This window comes from Camellia sinensis, chromosome 14 (genome assembly GCF_055761805.1).
Source record: "Camellia sinensis isolate YWXY chromosome 14, ASM5576180v1, whole genome shotgun sequence".
Classification (NCBI taxonomy): domain Eukaryota; kingdom Viridiplantae; phylum Streptophyta; class Magnoliopsida; order Ericales; family Theaceae; genus Camellia; species Camellia sinensis.
In genome coordinates, this window is record NC_138974.1 from 41,875,379 (window position 1) to 41,895,482 (window position 20,104).

General features: G+C 36.1%; 1 protein-coding gene and 1 long non-coding RNA gene across 2 annotated transcripts; one reads left to right on the forward strand and one right to left on the reverse strand.

Annotated features, from left to right (window-relative positions):
• Positions 1–694: 694 nt before the first annotated feature.
• On the reverse strand, positions 695–5,794 carry LOC114302913 (NAC domain-containing protein 21/22). The gene is made up of 3 exons (XM_028248005.2): positions 5,431–5,794; positions 2,330–2,595; positions 695–1,280 (listed from the first exon to the last, which is right to left on the reverse strand). Exons 1-3 carry the CDS (start codon positions 5,597–5,599, stop codon positions 909–911), a joined length of 807 nt encoding a protein of 268 aa, XP_028103806.2. The 5' UTR covers positions 5,600–5,794; the 3' UTR covers positions 695–908.
• A 1,261-nt stretch (positions 5,795–7,055) lies between these two features.
• Positions 7,056–12,746, forward strand: LOC145807521 (uncharacterized). Its single transcript, XR_014350659.1, has 4 exons — positions 7,056–7,688; positions 8,313–8,781; positions 8,964–9,145; positions 12,496–12,746. It is a non-coding gene; the product is annotated as an uncharacterized LOC145807521 (long non-coding RNA).
• Positions 12,747–20,104: the final 7,358 nt, after the last annotated feature.

Sequence of the window (20,104 nt, forward strand, 5' to 3'; positions counted from 1 at the left end):
ATATGATATTTGATTCAAAAATTTATAACTTATAACCAAACACACAACCTAAAATCCTATTCAAAACTCATAAAAAAATTTTAAAAAATTCCGATTTTTTTTTTACTTAAAATACAAAAATAACAGGTGCTAAAAAAAAACAAAAAAATATTGTTCCGGTCAACTAGCCGAACATCCGGGGGGACATTCGAGAGGATGACTGGGTAGGCATGTTTTCAAAAGTGGGTGTGAAATTAATTTTTAAAATCACTAACCAAACACGACACTCAAAGGACGGTGAATCACGTTTCAAGAGCTCCACCAAACAACCTCTTTTTGCTCTAACTTAAAAAACTATTTTAAAGATTTTATATACTCCTTTAAATATGAATTAAATAATTTTTAGACCATCTTCAATCTTTTATTAGATCTTTCATCAAGTTTAACTGTTCATTAGTTTGGTATCAAATGAAAGAAGCTATACTTTTTTCATCAAATGTAAGAAGCATTTATCCTTTCATCAAATTTGTAAGTGATTGTTGAACCGGACATCTGTCCAAATGCCCTCCCAAACATTCGGTTTTGAGATAAATTTAATGAAAATTTATTTTAACATTTTCATGCACGAAATTGTGCACACTGTAAAATGTGATGCGGGAAAAATCCAAATTAAATAGCATCTAATTAATATTTTTTTTAGGAAAACAGAGAACGATAATAAAAGAACAAAAAAATATATATATCAAATAAGGACGGGGAAAAGAATTACAACATTAACAAAAGCCAATTTAATACAAAGCCACCAACCCTGAGCAATACTAATACCTACAATACCTAATAAATCTTCTAAATATAATCAACAAACATGAGACTTATATACGGCTAATTAAACCAAGAAACCAAACACCAAACCTTAATCACAAGATAATTCATAGGAAAACCAAACTGTTATCATCATAATCAAATCTCATTTCGTCTAAATTTGGAGCAACTCCATCCCCCAAGCTGCTGCTTTCTTCGAAACCCATATCGAATAAGAACCCGTACTCGTCCTCAAGCTTAGAGTTGATTTCAGTGATTGGAATGTTATTGTTTATCTCCTGAGATAACTGAACAAAATTAGGGTTTATTGCGGACAAGTGTAGTACAGTGCTAGGGTTTTGGTGTTGGTCCGGAGGAGGAAAAGTGGCACGAGTAGTAGTAGTAGTTATGGCACTTTCAAACTCATTTTGTGGGCTAAGGTTGTTGTTGCTGTTCTCTGATGCCTTTTTGTGAAATACTCTACATAAAACCCAATCCTCCTGTCATTCATCAGTACGAAACAGTTAGATAAAGTTAATTAAAAAAAAAAGAAGAAAAATGTGCAAAAAAAAAATCATCTAAGAGTGTGCTGTTCTTACTAGTGGGTCCATTATAGGCCTTCTCATTCTGATGATTTGATTATTTAATTTTTTAAACCCTAGTACACATCATTTATAAAAGAAATTAAAAAATCAAATTGATATGATAATTGTAATAAATGATTTAATTACACTTGTCATTGAAAAAAATAAACGGTATATTTTTTTAATTATTATTGTCATTTTAAAAAAAATACAACAAAATCATGTGACTACAATTATTAAATTAATTTAATTTTTTATTTTTATATTTTTTTTATAAATGATCTAAATGCAAAATCTTAAAAAATAACAAATTAAATCATTAAAATAGAGTTCATAGTAGGCCGAACTGCCCAAACTAGACCGATGTAGGCTAGAGAAAAGTCCAATTCAAATATTTAATTAGATGACGATTTTCAATTATCGAGTTACTCTTTTTAGAATGAACAATGGGACAATCACACTCACTCACACACATGGAGTGAGAGAGCCAGTCTTAGGCTTCGTTTGGGAACAGGTTAATTTAGTAATTTTTTAATTATTTGATTAAAATATGGGCAAAAAAAACTAGTATGGTGGGGATGATTTTTTGCGAAAAGATGTGAAAAAAGTAGAAAGAAAAGAGAATCTTTGACTTTTTAGTATGAGTTGTTAATTTTTTGACAATTTAGTAACTTTTTGACTAAAAAGAAGGATTCCCAAACGAGACCTTAGTTTGGGTAGAGTTAGAATAGTTTGGTTTTTTTAGTTTCGTTTGATTTTTATTTTTAGTTTTTTTAATTTTTCTAAAGGAAAAAGTATGATAATTATAATTTGAATATGACATTTTATTTCATTGACTTATGTAATCAATTTTATTTTTTATACTTTTTTAACTAAAAAGTGAAAACCAAACATAGTTTAATAATGTGAGTCCTATGAGTAAGTGTGGGATGAATTCAAAAGCAGTAAAGGTAAGATGAATAAACCTTGGGAGGTGAGTGTGGGTTGTCAAGGCGAAACTCATGCATGATCCAACCAGTTTTGATCCCATTGGGAGCTCTGTTTTGATAGAATACCAGTGTCTTCCTCATCCCCACCACTTCTCCGCTCCTCGGATCATTCACCGTCCGATCCTTCCCTGTTGCTTTCCAGTACCCGGTTTTTGTTGCCCTGTTTGTCCGAAACCCAGTCGCATACTTGCGATCCCGAAAGCTGAAGAAGTACCACTCGTTTGAATTCAGCTTCGCCACCTCTTTTTTTTACATAGCATAACAGTTAACAGCATAGAGAAAAATAATAATAATAATAATAATAATACAAACAAACGGAGATAATTTTATTATTCATATTTTTAATAATTACGAACATAAAACAATAAACAAAATATATATTTTAAACAAATCCTACAAATTTGAATTTGGACCACAAATTTCAATTTCTGTGCATTTCCATGTTTGTGTGTGTCAGGAAAATATTTGCCTACATGACGTTAAAAAAAAAAAACTTCAAAAGTTTGGCTAAAAATCATACAATAATGCAACCCCTTGGTTGGCCGAGTTGGTAAAATTTAAGATCTCAACCACAAGTCATCTCACAAGATTATTGAAAGTTTGTCCAATCGTTAATTTTATATCTCGAGATTAGTCAAAATATGCATAAACTGAATTCAAACTTGACTACCAAAAAACAATTCATAAATCATACACTAATGCTAGGAACATAAAATATTTACCCATTCATTTAAAATTATAATTTGTTAAAGTGTGATACTTCATATCTTCAGCGCGCCCCTCACTTTTTCTTTTTTTTTTTTGATTCATACCCTCACTTTTTTATAAAACAAACCAAATACATGTCAAGTATGTTAATTGGAATCCTTTGATGTAAAGTATTTTAGTGGGATTAGTTAGAATCCTTTGATATTCGTTGCATCCCTCTTCTTTGTTGATTGTATTTTCCTCATTGATGTAAGCAATAAAGTTTTCTTTCGCCGATTAAAAAAAAAAAAAAAAAGTAATGAAATTTCAACATAGAATCTATTGTTTATTTTAATACCATGTTAAATTATTAACTATCAACTCAATTAAAAAATTTAACAACAGTGGTATATACCAAAGAAAAAAAAAACAACAACTATGAATCACATTCATTATGATTATAGTCCCCACCAAACCACATTAATTTTGAAGCTACACTATATACATAAATTTTGGGATAAAATTTTTAGGTAGACAGGCATTTTTCAAAACATAAAACAGTTAAAAAGAGGGGCAAATTATATATTGAGGGTGTTTTGGGAAGATGGTGAAAAATTAATTTTTTAACTTTTTTTGATATTTTTTGAAAAACCTGTAAATAATATGAGAGATGATATGATCTAAAATAAAAATAATTTTTAAGCCACTTCCCGAAAAGGCCTGAGTTGAAGTGTTATTAGCAAGCAACTCATCAAAGTCATATATTTCTCGGAATATTACCATCAGACTTGGTGTCTAAGAAAAGCTCTCATGTGAAAGGTCGTAGAAAGTCTATCACATTATGTACTTACCTATTCTCAATCTTATCTAATCACTTTTTCTTTTTTCTTTTTAAATATTCATTGAAGAAGAAGAACTAATTTTAATGGCCTTAAAAAATACTCTTCAGCATCATATCTTTTTAATAATTTGAACTTGACAATATCACAATAGTGCGAGATCAAAATTCGACTCTTTAGTCTCATAAGAGATTAATGTCGTCTTTAAAATATCAAAAAATAGGGGGGAAAAATTTATTGTTTTTATGGTGAATTTAAAGGAGGTTTGAGTTAATCAAAATTATTTTTCTCATCCTTTGTTCCATTTGTAATCTAGCTTTGTGAATTCCCCAACTGAACGCATGCATGCATGCACTCTAGAAGCGTAATAAGAACACTTCTCTCTCTCTCTCTCTCGGTGTCACTTCCCACTTTTAAAAAAAAAGAAAAGGATGCTTTTTGACTAAGAGGACAAGGGAAAAGGCGAAAAAGATCGAATAATTAATACAGTAATGCTACAGACTCCAGTTGGGTGACCCCAGTGACCTCAGTACCACGTGTCGGCCTGGGGTGACTGGAAACTTAAAAAAAAAAAAAAAAATTATTTTTTTGGACCAATGGGAAGGGACCCCAGTACCCCCACTGGGGTCCAAAGCTTTATTCTAATTAATATATCACTTTTGAAACAGATGAAACCACAGTCTGTGTGTCACACCATTGTACAAGATAGCATAACCATTTGTGTTTTGAAAAGTTGAAATTTTAATCAAAAAGTCACTATAAAAAAAAATTAACCTTCTTTCTAATTTTTTGTAAGTTTTTTTTAATCAAAAAGTTATTAATTCTCAAAACAACTTAAATATTACCCAACATAAGTCATTACTTGAAAGTTTTTAATTAGAGTGATGATATACAAATTAAAAAATTTATATAATTTTTTGTAAAGCGGAATTATGTGTCAAATTTGTATTATTTACATCAAAATCATTTATTATTTCAAAAATACTATTGTCACATTTATTCAATAGATTTTTTATTTTTAAATTTGTAAATTATTGTCCTTTTAAACAATTGTGGATAGTTGTGTCCACCGGAAAAAATTATACACACAACAAAAAGATAGCGTAAGTTCAAATTTGATACGGTGTGGGCTACATCAAAAATATCTTCTTTCACAATTTTGTTTTTTGGGGGTAGTTTTCAGGTAATTTTCCTCAATTGATATCATTGTTGTTGTCTGCCTCACCTTCTACCAGGACCATCTCTCTCTGTCTCTCTCTCTCTCTCTCTCATCTTTTGTGGTAATCTTCCGCAAGTTTTACAGTTTCTCTATGTCAAAAATATGTTCTTCATGTAGTACAAAACAATAACTATCTAAGAAAAGAACATCTCATCAATTTTGATAACAAAAACAAACAAACAAAAAAAATTGTAAAAACATTTTGAAATCATCAGTCTCACAGAGGTTAGAGGATATAATTGCTAGGAAGAGAAAAACATTTCCCAAAAGAGAAAAGAGGCAAACCAGCCACGGAAATTAAGTAAAAGAACAGAAAAGAGATTAAAACCTACCAGGAAGCTGCCATGGTTCACATGTATGCAAGTCAATTTCCACCAAAGTTCCCTTCAAAACTTCTTCATTTGCAATCTTTTTGCGAAGATAATGGCAAACCAGTTCTTCATCACTTGGATAGAACCTAAACCCTGGTGGTAGTGATGCTCCAATGTCTCTTAGACCCATTTTTTTTGTTGTTTTTGGAGGGTATATAAAAAGGGTTGGTTGGATGGAAAATTGTAAATTAATACACTTTTATGAGTTTGAGATTCCAAAGAAAATTTATAGATCAGTTAGGGATTGGTGGGAGATGGAATGCAGTTGGTGTACAAAGAAAGCTTTGAGTTCTCTAGTTTGGGAGTTGGGAAATGTTATGGGTGAAGAAAGGGATGTATTATTTTTATAGATGGGTTGACAGGTACTTCGGCCAAAGCCAATAGCCAAGCATTTTCTGTTATTAAATTTTTATCTTTTTCCTTTAAAATACTTAAAATTTATAGAATGTGAAAAAATTTCAAAATACAAAAATTTTATTAACTGTATTTTGGGACAGATTATTCAACGTGCATAGCAAGTAATTTATCTGGATCAAGATTTTCTCTGCCAGTAATGATAAAAACCCCCACAAAATATCACTCTTACAACTTCTAAAATGATCTGAACCATTCATGTCACTGTCAGACACAATTCTAAAAAAAAATTCAAACACATTAATGGTCAATACATTAGTGGGGGTTATGGGGGTCTTCTTTTGTGGGGGTCCCAAACATTTTCCTTTTCTCTGCAATGACCTTGATATCACTACAACAATTTACATTTTTGCGACCAAATTTAGTGACTAAAAGGAATTTAGTTGCCAAAAGTGTAATTTTTGGTGACTAAAAAATGTATTGGTTGGCGTTGGTTTAGGATTTAGCTACTAAATTTTTTTAGTCGAGGTATATTATTTATTGGCAACTAAAAAAAATTTTAGTCGCTAAATATGCCATAACAGGCGACCAATACTTTTTTTGTCGGCGTTAGTCTAGTTTTTAGGCTACTGGCCTCGTTTGGAAACAGGCTAATTTAGTAACTTTTTGACTATTTGGCTAAAATATGAGCTAAAAAAAACTAGCATGTTTGGGATAACTTTTTAACTTTTTACAAAAAGATGTGCAAAAAGTAGAGAGAAAAAAGAATCTTTGACTTTTTGGTATGGATTGTTGACTTTTTGACTAATTTAGTAACTTTTTGACTTTTTGACTAAAATGGAGGGTTCCCAAAGTCTATTTTAGTCATGGTATGCTAATTTTTGCCGATTAAAATAAATTAGTCAACAAATAATAGCCATAATTTTACTGTTACTCTTTGGCAACCAAAAAATTTGTTGGCAAATATAAAGTTTTGGTGATTGAAAAAAATTTAGTCGTGGTACATTCATTTTTTCCGACAAAAGAAAAACAAGTCGCCAAATGTCTACTTTTGGCGACTAACATTTTAGTCGCTATTAGAGTTGGTTTGGCTACTAAATAATTTAGTCACTATTACTAAAAATTTTGCCAACAAAATTTGACATTAGCCGCCAAAGGTGCCAAAATTTGAGTGGGAAAATAAAAAGCTATTGGCGCCCTGTTTAGGAATACCAAACACTGTCTCTCTCACATATACAATCAGTCACCACCAAACCTCACATCACCTCACCGCATCGCAGGCGCTCACTGCCGAGAAGCATTCAATGTCGCACATCGCCACCGCCCCAAATCGCCACCTCCACCACCGCAATACCAGGTTCTCTTGTTCTCGAGCTTGCCCTATCTCCTTTCACTCTCATTTCCCAAATCTGTCTCAGTTTTGCTCTCTCTCTCTCTTGATTTCGCTCTCGATATTTCTCTCTCGACTTCGCTCTATTTCTCGCTCTATAAATTGCCATGGTCGTCTGAAGAAGAGGCCTCCAATAGTATGAACTTCCCTAACTTCGTTATCTAGTAATCTCTCCGTGCTCCTTCTTTCTCTCTCGGATCTCCTCTCTCTTTGTTTCTTCTTATTTTTTTATCCGAATCTACTTCTAGGGTTTGGATCAACGTATTCACCGACTCTTGTCTTACCTAATGTTGCTTGTCGTGATTTTGAAATGGTTAATTCTCTCTTTTTCATCAATTCTATTAATTGAATTGTTCTGTTCGGTTGTATGTGTTGAATTTTGATTGAGATTGCTAGAATCGATCACCTAAGTTTGTCGATTCTCATGCTCTATTTTTTCCCTTCTATTGCTTCAGATTCATACAATTGATGAGAGGTAATTTTAGTGTTTCGTGTATGTTTGTGATGTCATTGAATATAAATAATGATGATATTAAATATATCTTAGCAATCTGTGTGTTTTATCCATAAAACCTAGGATGTCTAAGAAATCCTTTGCATTGAAATAGATTGAATATTTTTTTCCTAGGTTTTGTATTTAAAGAAAAATGTTTTGCTATGTTTTGTATATAAATTCTAGTTTAAAAAACTCAAACCTTACAGTATATCCAAATTCATATAACTCATCAATGAGAGAGTGAGGGTAGAGAGAGTGGGAGGCAGAGAGAAGAGAGCAAGAGTTAGAGAGGTGTGACAAAGGGGAAGAGAGAGAGCCTGAGAGACTAGTGAGAAAGTCAGAGAGGAGTGAGAAAGAAAAGAGATTAAATGAGAGAGGAATTGTGCAATTGAGAGATGAGAAGGTTTAGTGACCAAGTGAGATGGAGACGTTCTTTTGAATCAATAAGAGTGAGACATCTATTATTTTTTTATAACAATCAGTGAGAATGAGACTTTAGTGGTATTTATAAACAAAAAAATAAAAAAAATGGAGAACTCATTAGTGAGAAACCTTGTATAAATATGCTACTGTCTTGATAGCGCTTCTTGTTGAAATCAACAGATTGTATGGAGTGGTGAAATGTTATGATCCTCAAAAAAAGAAACATGTGGTAAGTTGTACTATTCTGTCCTTTTTTTAAAAGAAAATTTCATTTTAAATACTCATAGCTAATCATGCTTTGGAGATGCTTTTCATCAATAAAACTATAATTGTATCTCATATAATTTCATTGGCTAAGGGGATCTTCTAACCCCATGAGATGTAAGGATAGTTCTTTTATACCTATTATCTTGAGTTGTGAGAGTTTTACTTTCTTTATAGACTATAGGTAGCTTGATTCTTGAAGCATCTCATTTAACCTTTCTATAATATATATTTTTGAATACAAAATTTATTTACTTACCAAAAAAAGAAGTTTTCTCTTATCAATTTTGTGTTAAAGGTACTATATGATGATGGAAATATGGAAGTGCTCTGTTTAGATAAAGAGCGCTGGGAGCTTATTGACAATGGTCACAAGCCTAGAAAGGTTAGATTTCTAATATCTCTTATGTGTGAAGCTACAAACTTGTAGATAATTTGAGGAGAAAAATAAGTTTTTAAGCTGTTCACAGAAAAACAAAAAAATCAATTGATATGTGAGTTTCATTTCAAGTGCTATTTTGAAAAAATATATAAAACTAATACTTTATGGTTTTCATTCTTATGAAGGCTGTTTAGCTCAACAAATTTGATTATAGACTTTCAAATAGGTTGGATACAGATTTACAAAAGCTTCGATGCAGAGTTAACTATCATGCCTTGAAGTTCACTGATCCTGTAACTGAAATGGCTGAACAATTGGTCCATTGAATGAGGATGAGAAGCAAGCATTTTATTGCCCTTCACCTAAGGTAATCTCTCTCTCTCTCCCATTCCCTCCTTATTTAGGTTCTGGTTGCTGTTTGATTCTTATGGGCTACTAATTGTTGATATGGGTTCATCAATATATTTTATTTTCTTTATGCCCTCCTACTGCTATTATTCTTAATGCGTACAAAATAATAATATGTTCCCTGGATCTCTGATAGAGGCATTTTAGTAATTACTGCATAGTTCAACTTGATTTCTCACTTATTGAAATGGAGCAAATTTGGAATGAGGTTGCCATGGGGTGATTTTGATATTTTCTTTTCTGAAGTACCATTTATCTTTTAAGAGTTTAGTTCAAAAGCTCTTTATTAGAAAATTTCTATCATGTCATATTCAATCTAAATTGTTTCACAACCATTTAGTTTAATACTAACTAACTTTTTAATGATATTGCTTTTATCTCTTGCTTTTTGGTATTCTTGGTTGTTTTTTATAGTTGTCATTTTTGCCAAGTGAGTTTAGAATTCAAACTCAAGCTATTTGAGTGTACAGCTTTGTTTCAGCCGCCAGTTTTGGAGCTCCATTAATCGAGGTGACTATATGGCCTTGCACTTGGGCTTCATTACTGTAAGCATATTTAAATGGATCTTTCCTACCTATATATTTTTATTGTGGACCTTCAGAACTGGCTGATCAAATGTAGATTGTTGTATAGGAGTTTTGGACAGTTCTTCAACATAAGCTCACAGTATAGTGTTTTATCTAATCATGGTATTAGTTTTTTAGGGCCATGACTTGAAACACATACAACTGAATTCCATAGGGTGGATAATTATAAAGGAGGAATGTTTTAGTTGTGGACAAGCAACAAATTTTTTTGTTATTTTGTCTCGGTTAGCTTGGAAACAAAAACATTTAAAAAACATAATGGAAATGAGAGAGAATTTAGAAACATATGAAATTATTTTGAACCAAAAATTGAAGTCTATATAAATGCTTATACATTCTCAATAATTGAATAATTGAACAGGCCTATACATATCATTGCATAAAGGGAACAAGTGTACAATGTTAGAAAATAATGGTTTTTCGACAACTTTAATTCAAAATTAAAGTGGGACCCAACTGTCAATTGAGATGGGTTTGAGTGGTTTTGTATTATCTCAAGTGAGAAGATTATAATATAAAAATGATGGGCCGAAACCATTGAGTTGTGAATGAGAATTGTCTCATAAAGTGGGCATCAATAGAAGTTGGGCTTGGGCTTGGGCTTAGGCTTAGGCTTGGACTTGGACTTAGTTTTAGTCTTGGTCTGGACTGGTCTAGGCTTGTGTATGTGCATGTGTTGGACTTAGTCTTGGGCATGGGCTAAATTGTGTTATGCTAGACTAGGCTTATCTTGTACATATATTTTAGACTGGGTTTGGATCTGTAACAACCCTCATACTGTTTACCGATTAATGACTGACTGATTACCGATAAACACTGATTACCGTTAAACTGAGCTGATTAAAGTACTGAACTGACTGACTGAAAACTGGAACTGAATTGACTGAGTGTGTATATTAAATTGTATTCTATCTGTTCATGTTTATATGTTTAGACTGTAAGTTGAAGGCCTTATCGACGGCCGAATCCGGAATTGATTGAAGTTTTATGATCATCATAATTTGTGTGATTTTATGGTGTAATTATCTGAAAACTGATTAGGTATGATTAAATTAGATTAAACATTGATCAATTGCAAACTTTGACTTATTTACCAAACTTGCCACTAAGTGGGCCACTATCTCACGCATTGAGCCTTACACTTGATCATAACATAATTCCCTCAACCCTTTTCTTGAGCCTTGCCGACCTAGAGAGTAGAGAGGGAGAGAAATTGGTTTTTCACCTTGAATTGCTTGGAAACTTGAAGAATTGCTTGGTAATTGAAGTGTAGATTGCTAAATTGAACCTCTAGACTTGCATTCAAGGAACCTAGGTAAGGATTTCATCTTCTCATTCTTGTGTTTGAGCTAAGTCTTGCATGGTCCATGATAAATTGTAGAGCTAAGCCATGTTTTGGTTCATACATGTTGACATAGAGCATAATTCATGTATGCATGTTTGAATTGTTGGATTTTGAGTTGAGTTCATGGCAAATTGTTGCATGCATGTCCATGTTTTGAGTGTAGGCCATGATTTCATCATGTTTTGGAAATAATTGGCTCTTTAGAGCATCAAATTGAAGCTTTAAATTGGTTTGAATTCATGCTTGTTTGCATGTTCATCTTGTTCTTGAAATTGATTTGAAATTGAGTTTCAATTAAACACCCTTGGGCTTTGATTTCTCAAATTGAGTTTTGAATCATGCTATTCCATGTGTTTACAATTGTTTTCTGGAAATTCAGCCCAAGAGGATCGGTTTTGATGCTTTTAAACTTGAGTTTGAGCTTGGAGGTGCAATCTGGGATTTCCAGATTTTGCACTCCCGCTCGAGCGGGGTAAGTGGCGCTCGAGCGGGGAATTCGAGCATCCAGTATCTCTGCACTGTTTTACTATCCGCTCGAGCGGAGGACTGGGCGCTCGAGCGGAGTCTTGTGTCTCAAGCTCGAGCGGGCGTCAAGCGTTCGTCGAGCGGAGATTCCACCCATCCAGCACTTTTGACTGTTTTTGCAGAACGCTCGAGCGGGTAATTATACGCTCAAGCGGGTACCTTTGTTTGCATTTCCGCTCGAGCGGAGTGACTTACGCTCGAGCGGGACTCTGTTTTCCGAAAATGTTTTCTCAGTGCATCTTTGCATCCTCATGTCATCCTAGGCATTCTTAGGCCTAATTTTAGACATTTTAATGAGGATATAGATATAGAACACACCGAGGCAAATTTAGGGATTTAATTATTACCTTTCCCAGCTGTGAAACTTAGAGTGTGTTCAATCTGTTAACTGTATAGGGTTGGCATTTCGAGGAGACGCTCTAGCCTACTGTAGCCCAGAACTCTGTGAGTAACAATTGTGTAAAGATATGTTCAACTGATTACCTTTGAATACTGAACTGAACTGTTTACTGAACTGGTATTACTGAATGAATGTATATCCTTTATTTTTGAATTGTACTGTGGCATCCTTAGCACCTACTGTTTACTGTTACTGTTACAGAGATCTCTGTCGGTTCCCTCGTGGAGCCACTACTGTTTACCGACTGATGGCCATCATTACTGTTCGGTCTTTTAAGACCTACTGTTACTGATATGCTAATGGATGTACCACATATGACTGTTTACTGTACTGAGCAACTGAAATACTGATCGAAATGAACTGTTTTCATTACTGTAAGGACATTCATTCTAAACCCCTTTACACTTTATGTTATTCATTGGCTTTAGCTCACTGCTCATATATATATGTAGGTGTACAGGCACCGGATCAAAGCTAGAGGCGTCAGGGTTATTCCAGTTTTGTCAAGCCAACCACCATGTCTCACTGCGAGGTTCCGAGTTCGCCATGCTATGGCTTGGGGTGTCTTTTCCCCCGCTGGTCCCTGTTACTGTTTTGTATTACTGTATAGACTGCTATCCACTGAACTGTACTGTTATCAAGGGATTAGATCCCTGTACTGAATGTCTGTAAATGCTTGCGTAGCCTGTACTGTTGTGATTATATGAATGCATAAAAAAAAATCTTTTTGGCATACAGACTGTCACAGCTCAATGGACATTATTTATTTACTGTATTGGCTTCCGCCAGGCCCTGTACTCTATTTTACTGTACTACTGTTCTGTAGGCCTTCGGTAATCTCAGATTACTGGCCGGTTACGGTGCTAAACCCATAGGGCCGGGTTTGGGTCGTGACAGAGTGATATTAGAGCAATACTTAATCACGAGTTATACCGCACACACGTGTCCAAATGAGCTATAGGGTGTCCTAGAAAAGTAATTAGGGCATCTCATGAGCATGATAAGTGTGTGATATGACTGACTGAATATATGCTAATGTGGTAAACTGTTAAACAAATGACTACTTATGTTTAAAACGGTTATAACTGCTTATAGCGAAATGGATAATGCAAACACTGCAAACGAAACTGAAACCTCATCCTCTGAGGCCAGAATGGCCAGACTGGAACACATGATGGAACTGATAACTGCAAGACTGGACCAACAACTAAATCAACAGCCCCCACCTCCTCCTCCGGTTGTACCGGAACAAAATGTGAATGTGAATGCTAATGATGGGGATATAATTGCTCTGACCCAGAAGTTCAGCAAAATGAAACCGTCATCCTTTCAGGGAGGCCTTGAACCGTTAAAAGCTGAAGCTTGGGTTCTGGAAACCGAAAAATTATTTGAGGTTTTTCCGTGCTCTGAAGCACATAAGGTACTGTTGGCCACCTTCACATTGCAAGAAGAAGCTAGAAGGTGGTGGATGCTCATCCGTGATGAAAATACCGTTCTGACTTGGGCTCAATTCAAGGGAGCCTTCTTTGAAAAATACTTCCCTCAGTGTGTTAGGGACAGGAAAGTAACTGAGTTTGAACAGCTCAGACATGTGGCTGAATATGAGACGAAATTCACCGAGCTTGCTAGATATGCACCGCATATGGTGGATACTGAGTATAAGAAGGCCAGAAAATTTGAAGGCGACCTTAATGTTGCAATTCTTGACCGAATAAATGTTTTGAAACTACCGAACTATGTGAATGTCCTTGACCGAGCCTTGATGGCTGAATCGAACATTGAAGCACTGAAAACTGAAATGCCATTGTCTGAATGGCGGGGTAAAAGGCAGAGTTTCAAGTTTAAGAAAGGCAAGCATAGTCCATTGAACAAGAAACAGAATACGGGGTCAACGACTACGTCTAGTCAAGGAAACCGTACAATACTGCCCTGTTCTGAATGTGGTAAAAATCACAAGGGAGTCTGTTACAAGATATCAGGAGCCTGTTACAGGTGTGGCAAGGTGGGCCACATGGTTAAGGACTGCCCCTCTACTCCACAAGCTAGTAGTAAAGCTACACCAAGCGTAGCGGCATCAACTGTTACACCAAAACCGAACCCCAAAGCTACCGGGAAAGAGCCTATGAGGCAGGGCCGAGTGTTCGCCCTAGTACCGGGAGACGTCCAGAATACCGAGACCGTTGTGTCAGGTATTCTCTCTATTTGTACTCAAAATGCTTATGTACTGATTGATTCGGGGTCTACGCATTCTTATGTGTCGCCCTTAGAACCTATGAATTATCTGTTAGTTGTATCATCACCCGTTGGGAGATCTATGACCTGTGCATACATGTACCCTGCTTGTGAAATCATTGTTGGAGATGCACATCTGTTTATTGATTTACTGCCATTGAATATTGATCATTTTGATGTTATATTGGAGATGGACTGGTTAACGAAATATCATGCCACCATAGACTGTGTAACAAAACAAGTAGTCTTCCGTCCACCTGGTTTGCCTGAATTTGTATTTAATGGGGTTGGAGTAGTACCTCCCCCGTATCTGATTTCATCTGTGAAAGCTGTTAAACTGATTAGAAAGGGCTGTAAGGGATATCTGTGTTCTGTACTGACTGTATCTACTGATGATAATGCTAATGTGAACTGTATTCCTATAGTCAGAGAATTTCCAGATGTCTTTCCAGACAATTTGCCAGGAGATTTGATTGACAGGGAGATTGAGTTTACTGTTGATGTGGTTCCCGGAACACAGCCGGTTTCTAAAGCTCCGTACCGAATGGCTCCAACTGAATTGAAAGAACTGAAAGTGCAATTGCAAGAACTACTAGACAAGAAGTTTATCAGGCCCAGTACTTCGCCATGGGGTGCGCCTGTTTTGTTTGTAAAGAAGAAAGACGGCTCACTGAGACTGTGCATTAACTATCGTGAACTGAATAAGGTAACTGTAAAGAATAAATACCCATTACCGCGTATTGATGACCTGTTTGATCAGTTACAGGGTGCTAAAGTATTTTCGAAGATTGATCTCAGATCTGGATACCATCAGTTGAAAGTTAAATCAGATGACATTAATAAAACTGCTTTTAGAACGAGGTATGGACATTACGAATTTTTAGTTATGCCTTTCGGAGTCACGAACGCACCAGCTGCATTTATGGACCTCATGAACAGAATTTTTAAACCATACCTTGACAATTTTATTGTTGTATTTATTGATGACATATTGATTTATTCCAAGAATATAGAAGAACATGAACATCATCTGAGACTTGCCCTACAAACCTTAAGAGAATAGAAACTTTATGCTAAACTGTCTAAATGTGAATTTTGGCTTGACCATGTTATGTTTTTGGGGCATGTTGTTAGCAAAGATGGAATTTCTGTTGATCCACAGAAAATTGAAGCTGTAGTGAACTGGCCTAAACCGACAAACGTGACTGAAGTCCGAAGCTTTTTGGGTTTGGCTGGATATTACAGAAGATTTGTCAGGGATTTCTCCAAAATTGCTTTACCGTTGACTCAACTGACTCAGAAGGGGATATCATTTGACTGGACTGACCAAAGAGAATCTGCTTTTCAGGAGTTGAAAACTCGATTAGTGACTGCACTTGTTCTGACCTTACCTTCAGGTACGGATGGTTATACTGTCTTTAGTGATGCTTCTCATAAGGGTTTGGGATGTGTTTTAATGCAAAATAGGAGAGTAATTGCCTATGCTTCCCGACAACTGAGACCGCATGAAAAGAACTACCCGACCCATGATCTGGAACTTGCTGCAGTGGTATTTGCCTTGAAAATTTGGCGTCATTATCTGTACGGAGTGACATGTGAAGTATATACCGACCACAAGAGTTTAAAATATTTCTTCACATAGAAAGAACTGAACATGAGACAGCGGAGATGGTTAGAATTGATTAAAGATTATGACCTACAAATATTGTATCATCCCGGAAAAGCCAATACCGTTGCCGATGCATTGAGTCGGAAATCAATTGGAAACTTAGCCTGTTTACTCACTGGACAGAAAGAGCTGCTTTGTGACCTTGAAAAATCTAAAATTGAAATTGTTTTGCGAGAACAAGGCGGAACCTTAGCTACTATTTCTGCTCAACCAGCACTGATCGAAGAAATTAAAGAGAAACAGCAACTGGATGACTTCTTAAAGAAGATTATCGAAGAAAGGGAAACTAAACCTAGACCGGGTTTCAAGGTTGAGAATGGTGTATTGAAATTTCAAGAAAGACTGTGTGTACCGAACGATACTGAATTGAGAAGAAGAGTTCTGCAAGAGGGCCACAATTCAAAACTGTCTATCCATCCAGGGAACACGAAAATGTACCAAGACCTGAAATTGAATTTCTGGTGGCCGGGAATGAAGAAAGAAATCGCAAAATTTGTATCGAAATGTCTTCATTGCCAACAAGTTAAAGCCGAACATCAACGACCCGCAGGCTTATTGCAGCCCTTATCGATACCGGAGTGGAAATGGGAACATATCACTATGGATTTTATTGTGGAATTGCCTCGCTCCAGTAAAGGTATGGACTCGATTTGGATTATTGTTGATAGACTGACTAAATCTGCTCACTTCTTACATGTTAAGACAATTTATAATGCGAACAAATTGGCTATACTCTATATTGACGAAATTGTTAGACTGCATGGAGTGCCTGTGTCCATTGTTTCTGACAGGGATTCGAAGTTTACATCGAGATTTTGGCAAAGCCTACAGACTGCATTGGGTACTGAACTGAGACTGAGTAGTGCCTACCATCCTCAGACAGATGGCCAGTCAGAAAGGGCCATTCAGACTCTGGAGGATTTACTGAGAATGTGTGTCCTTGATTTTCAGGGAAACTGGGAAAGCCATTTACCATTGGCTGAATTCGTCTACAACAACAGCTACCATTCGAGTATTGGTATGGCGCCTTTCGAGGCATTGTATGGCAGAAAATGTAGATCTCCGATTTGCTGGGCAGAAGTTGGAGATGGGCCTTTGCTTGGGCCAGAAATTGTATATGAAACGACTGAGAAAGTGAAACTGATACAACGGAGACTGAGAACTTCGCAGAGCAGACAGAAGAGTTATGCTGATATCAGAAGACGAGACAGAGAGTATGAAGTGGGTGATCACGTATTTGTGAAAGTGACACCAATGAAAGGCCAGACTCGTTTTGGAGTCAAAGCCCAGTTAGCACCGAGATACGTCGGACCATATGAGATTATAGAGAAAATCAATCCGGTGGCGTATCAAGTTGCGCTTCCTCCTGAAATGGAGCATATGCATAACGTCTTCCACATTTCTATGTTGAGAGACTATCTCCGGGATCCTTTCCATGTAATAGAGCCCACTCGTGTAGTGCTGAGTGATGACTACACTTATGAGGAACGGCCTATACAGATTGTAAACAGACGGATCAAGAAGTTGAGAAACAAAGAGATCCCGCTAGTGAAAGTTGACTGGCAGAACCATGGTGGTGTGTATGCCACTTGGGAAAGGGGAGAGGACATGGCTAAAAGATATCCTGAACTGTTCCCACTGAACCCTGTTTTCTTCCAGACTGAAGGTAACTCGAGTTTAGAGGACTAAACTCTTTATAAGGAGGGGAGACTGTAACAACCCTCATACTGTTTACCGATTAATGACTGACTGATTACCAATAAACACTGATTACCGTTAAACTGAGCTGATTAAAGTACTGAACTGACTGACTGAAAACTGGAACTGAATTGACTGAGTGTGTATATTAAATTGTATTCTACCTGTTCATGTTTATATATTTAGACTGTAAGTTGAAGGCCTTATCGGCGGCCGAATCCGGAATTGATTGAAGTTTTATGATCATCATAATTTGTGTGATTTTATGGTGTAATTATCTGAAAACTGATTAGGTATGATTAAATTAGATTAAACATTGATCAATTACAAACTTTGACTTATTTACCAAACTTGCCACTAAGTGGGCCACTATCTCACACATTGAGCCTTACACTTGATCATAACATAATTCCCTCAACCCTTTTCTTGAGCCTTGCCGACCTAGAGAGTAGAGAGGGAGAGAAATTGGTTTTTCACCTTGAATTGCTTGGAAACTTGAAGAATTGCTTGGTAATTGAAGTGTAGATTGCTAAATTGAACCTCTAGACTTGCATTCAAGGAACCTAGGTAAGGATTTCATCTTCTCATTCTTGTGTTTGAGCTAAGTCTTGCATGGTCCATGATAAATTGTAGAGCTAAGCCATGTTTTGGTTCATACATGTTGACATAGAACATAATTCATGCATGCATGTTTGAATTGTTGTATTTTGAGTTGAGTTCATGGCAAATTGTTGCATTCATGTCCATGTTTTGAGTGTAGGCCATGATTTCATCATGTTTTGGAAATAATTGGCTCTTTAGAGCATCAAATTGAAGCTTTAAATTGGTTTGAATTCATGCTTGTTTGCATGTTCATCTTGTTCTTGAAATTGATTTGAAATTGAGTTTCAATTAAACACCCTTGGGCTTTGATTTCTCAAATTGAGTTTTGAATCATGCTATTCCATGTGTTTACAAGTGTTTTCTGGAAATTCAGCCCAAGAGGATCGGTTTTGATGCTTTTAAACTTGAGTTTGAGCTTGGAGGTGCAATCTGGGATTTCCAGATTTTGCACTCCCGCTCGAGCGGGGTAAGTGGCGCTCGAGCGGGGAATTCGAGCATCCAGCATCTCTGCACTGTTTTACTATCCGCTCGAGCGGAGGACTGGGCGCTCGAGCGAAGTCTTGTGTCTCAAGCTCGAGCGGGCGTCGAGCGTTCGTCGAGCGGAGATTCCATCTATCCAGCACTTTTGACTGTTTTTGCAGAACGCTCGAGTGGGTAATTATACGCTCGAGCGGGTACCTTTGTTTGCATTTCCGCTCGAGCGGAGTAACTTACGCTCGAGCGGGACTCTGTTTTCCGAAAATGTTTTCTCAGTGCATCTTTGCATCCTCATGTCATCCTAGGCATTCTTAGGCCTAGTTTTAGACATCTTAATGAGGATATAGATGTAGAACACACCGAGGCAAATTTAGGGATTTAATTATTACCTTTCCCATCTGTGAAACTTAGAGTGTGTTCAATCTGTTAACTGTATAGGGTTGGCATTTCGAGGAGACGCTCTAGCCTACTGTAGCCCAGAACTCTGTGAGTAACAATTGTGTAAAGATATGTTCAACTGATTACCTTTGAATACTGAACTGAACTGTTTACTAAACTAGTATTACTGAATGAATGTATGTCCTTTATTTCTGAACTGTATTGTGGCATCCTTAGCACCTACTGTTTACTGTTACTGTTACAGAGATCTCTGTCGGTTCCCTCGTGGAGCCACTACTGTTTACCGACTGATGGCCATCATTACTGTTCGGTCTTTTAAGACCTACTGTTACTGATATGCTAATGGATGTACCACATATGACTGTTTACTGTACTACTGTATAGACTGTTATCCACTGAACTGTACTGTTATCAAGGGATTAGATCCCTGTACTGAATGTCTGTAAATGCTTGCGTAGCCTGTACTGTTGTGATTATATGAATGCATAAAAAAAAATCTTTTTGGCATACAGACTGTCACAGCTCAGTGGACATTATTTATTTACTGTATTGGCTTCCGCCAGGCCCTGTACTCTGTTTTACTGTACTACTGTTCTGTAGGCCTTCGGTAATCTCGGATTACTGGCCGGTTACGGTGCTAAACCCATAGGGCCGGGTTTGGGTCGTGACAGGATCGGGTTGTGACCCAACACCTGTATCCATTTTGCGACATATCTAGTTGGTTTATTTAAATAGCATTATATATATATATATATATATATATATATTTATTTATTTATTCAACCTTTGTAACTCTCATTTTTTGATGATAGAGTTGATGATCATATTATGTACATAGGAGTTTTGCACCTTTGTAACTTTAGCCCTAATGGTTAGTGTTGATGGTCATTGATGCTAGGTTTTATACTAGCTTTCATGGCTAAGGCCCCTTCTCTACAAGTATAAAAAGGGCATTTTCCCTTCAACTTAGAAGAAGAGTTTTA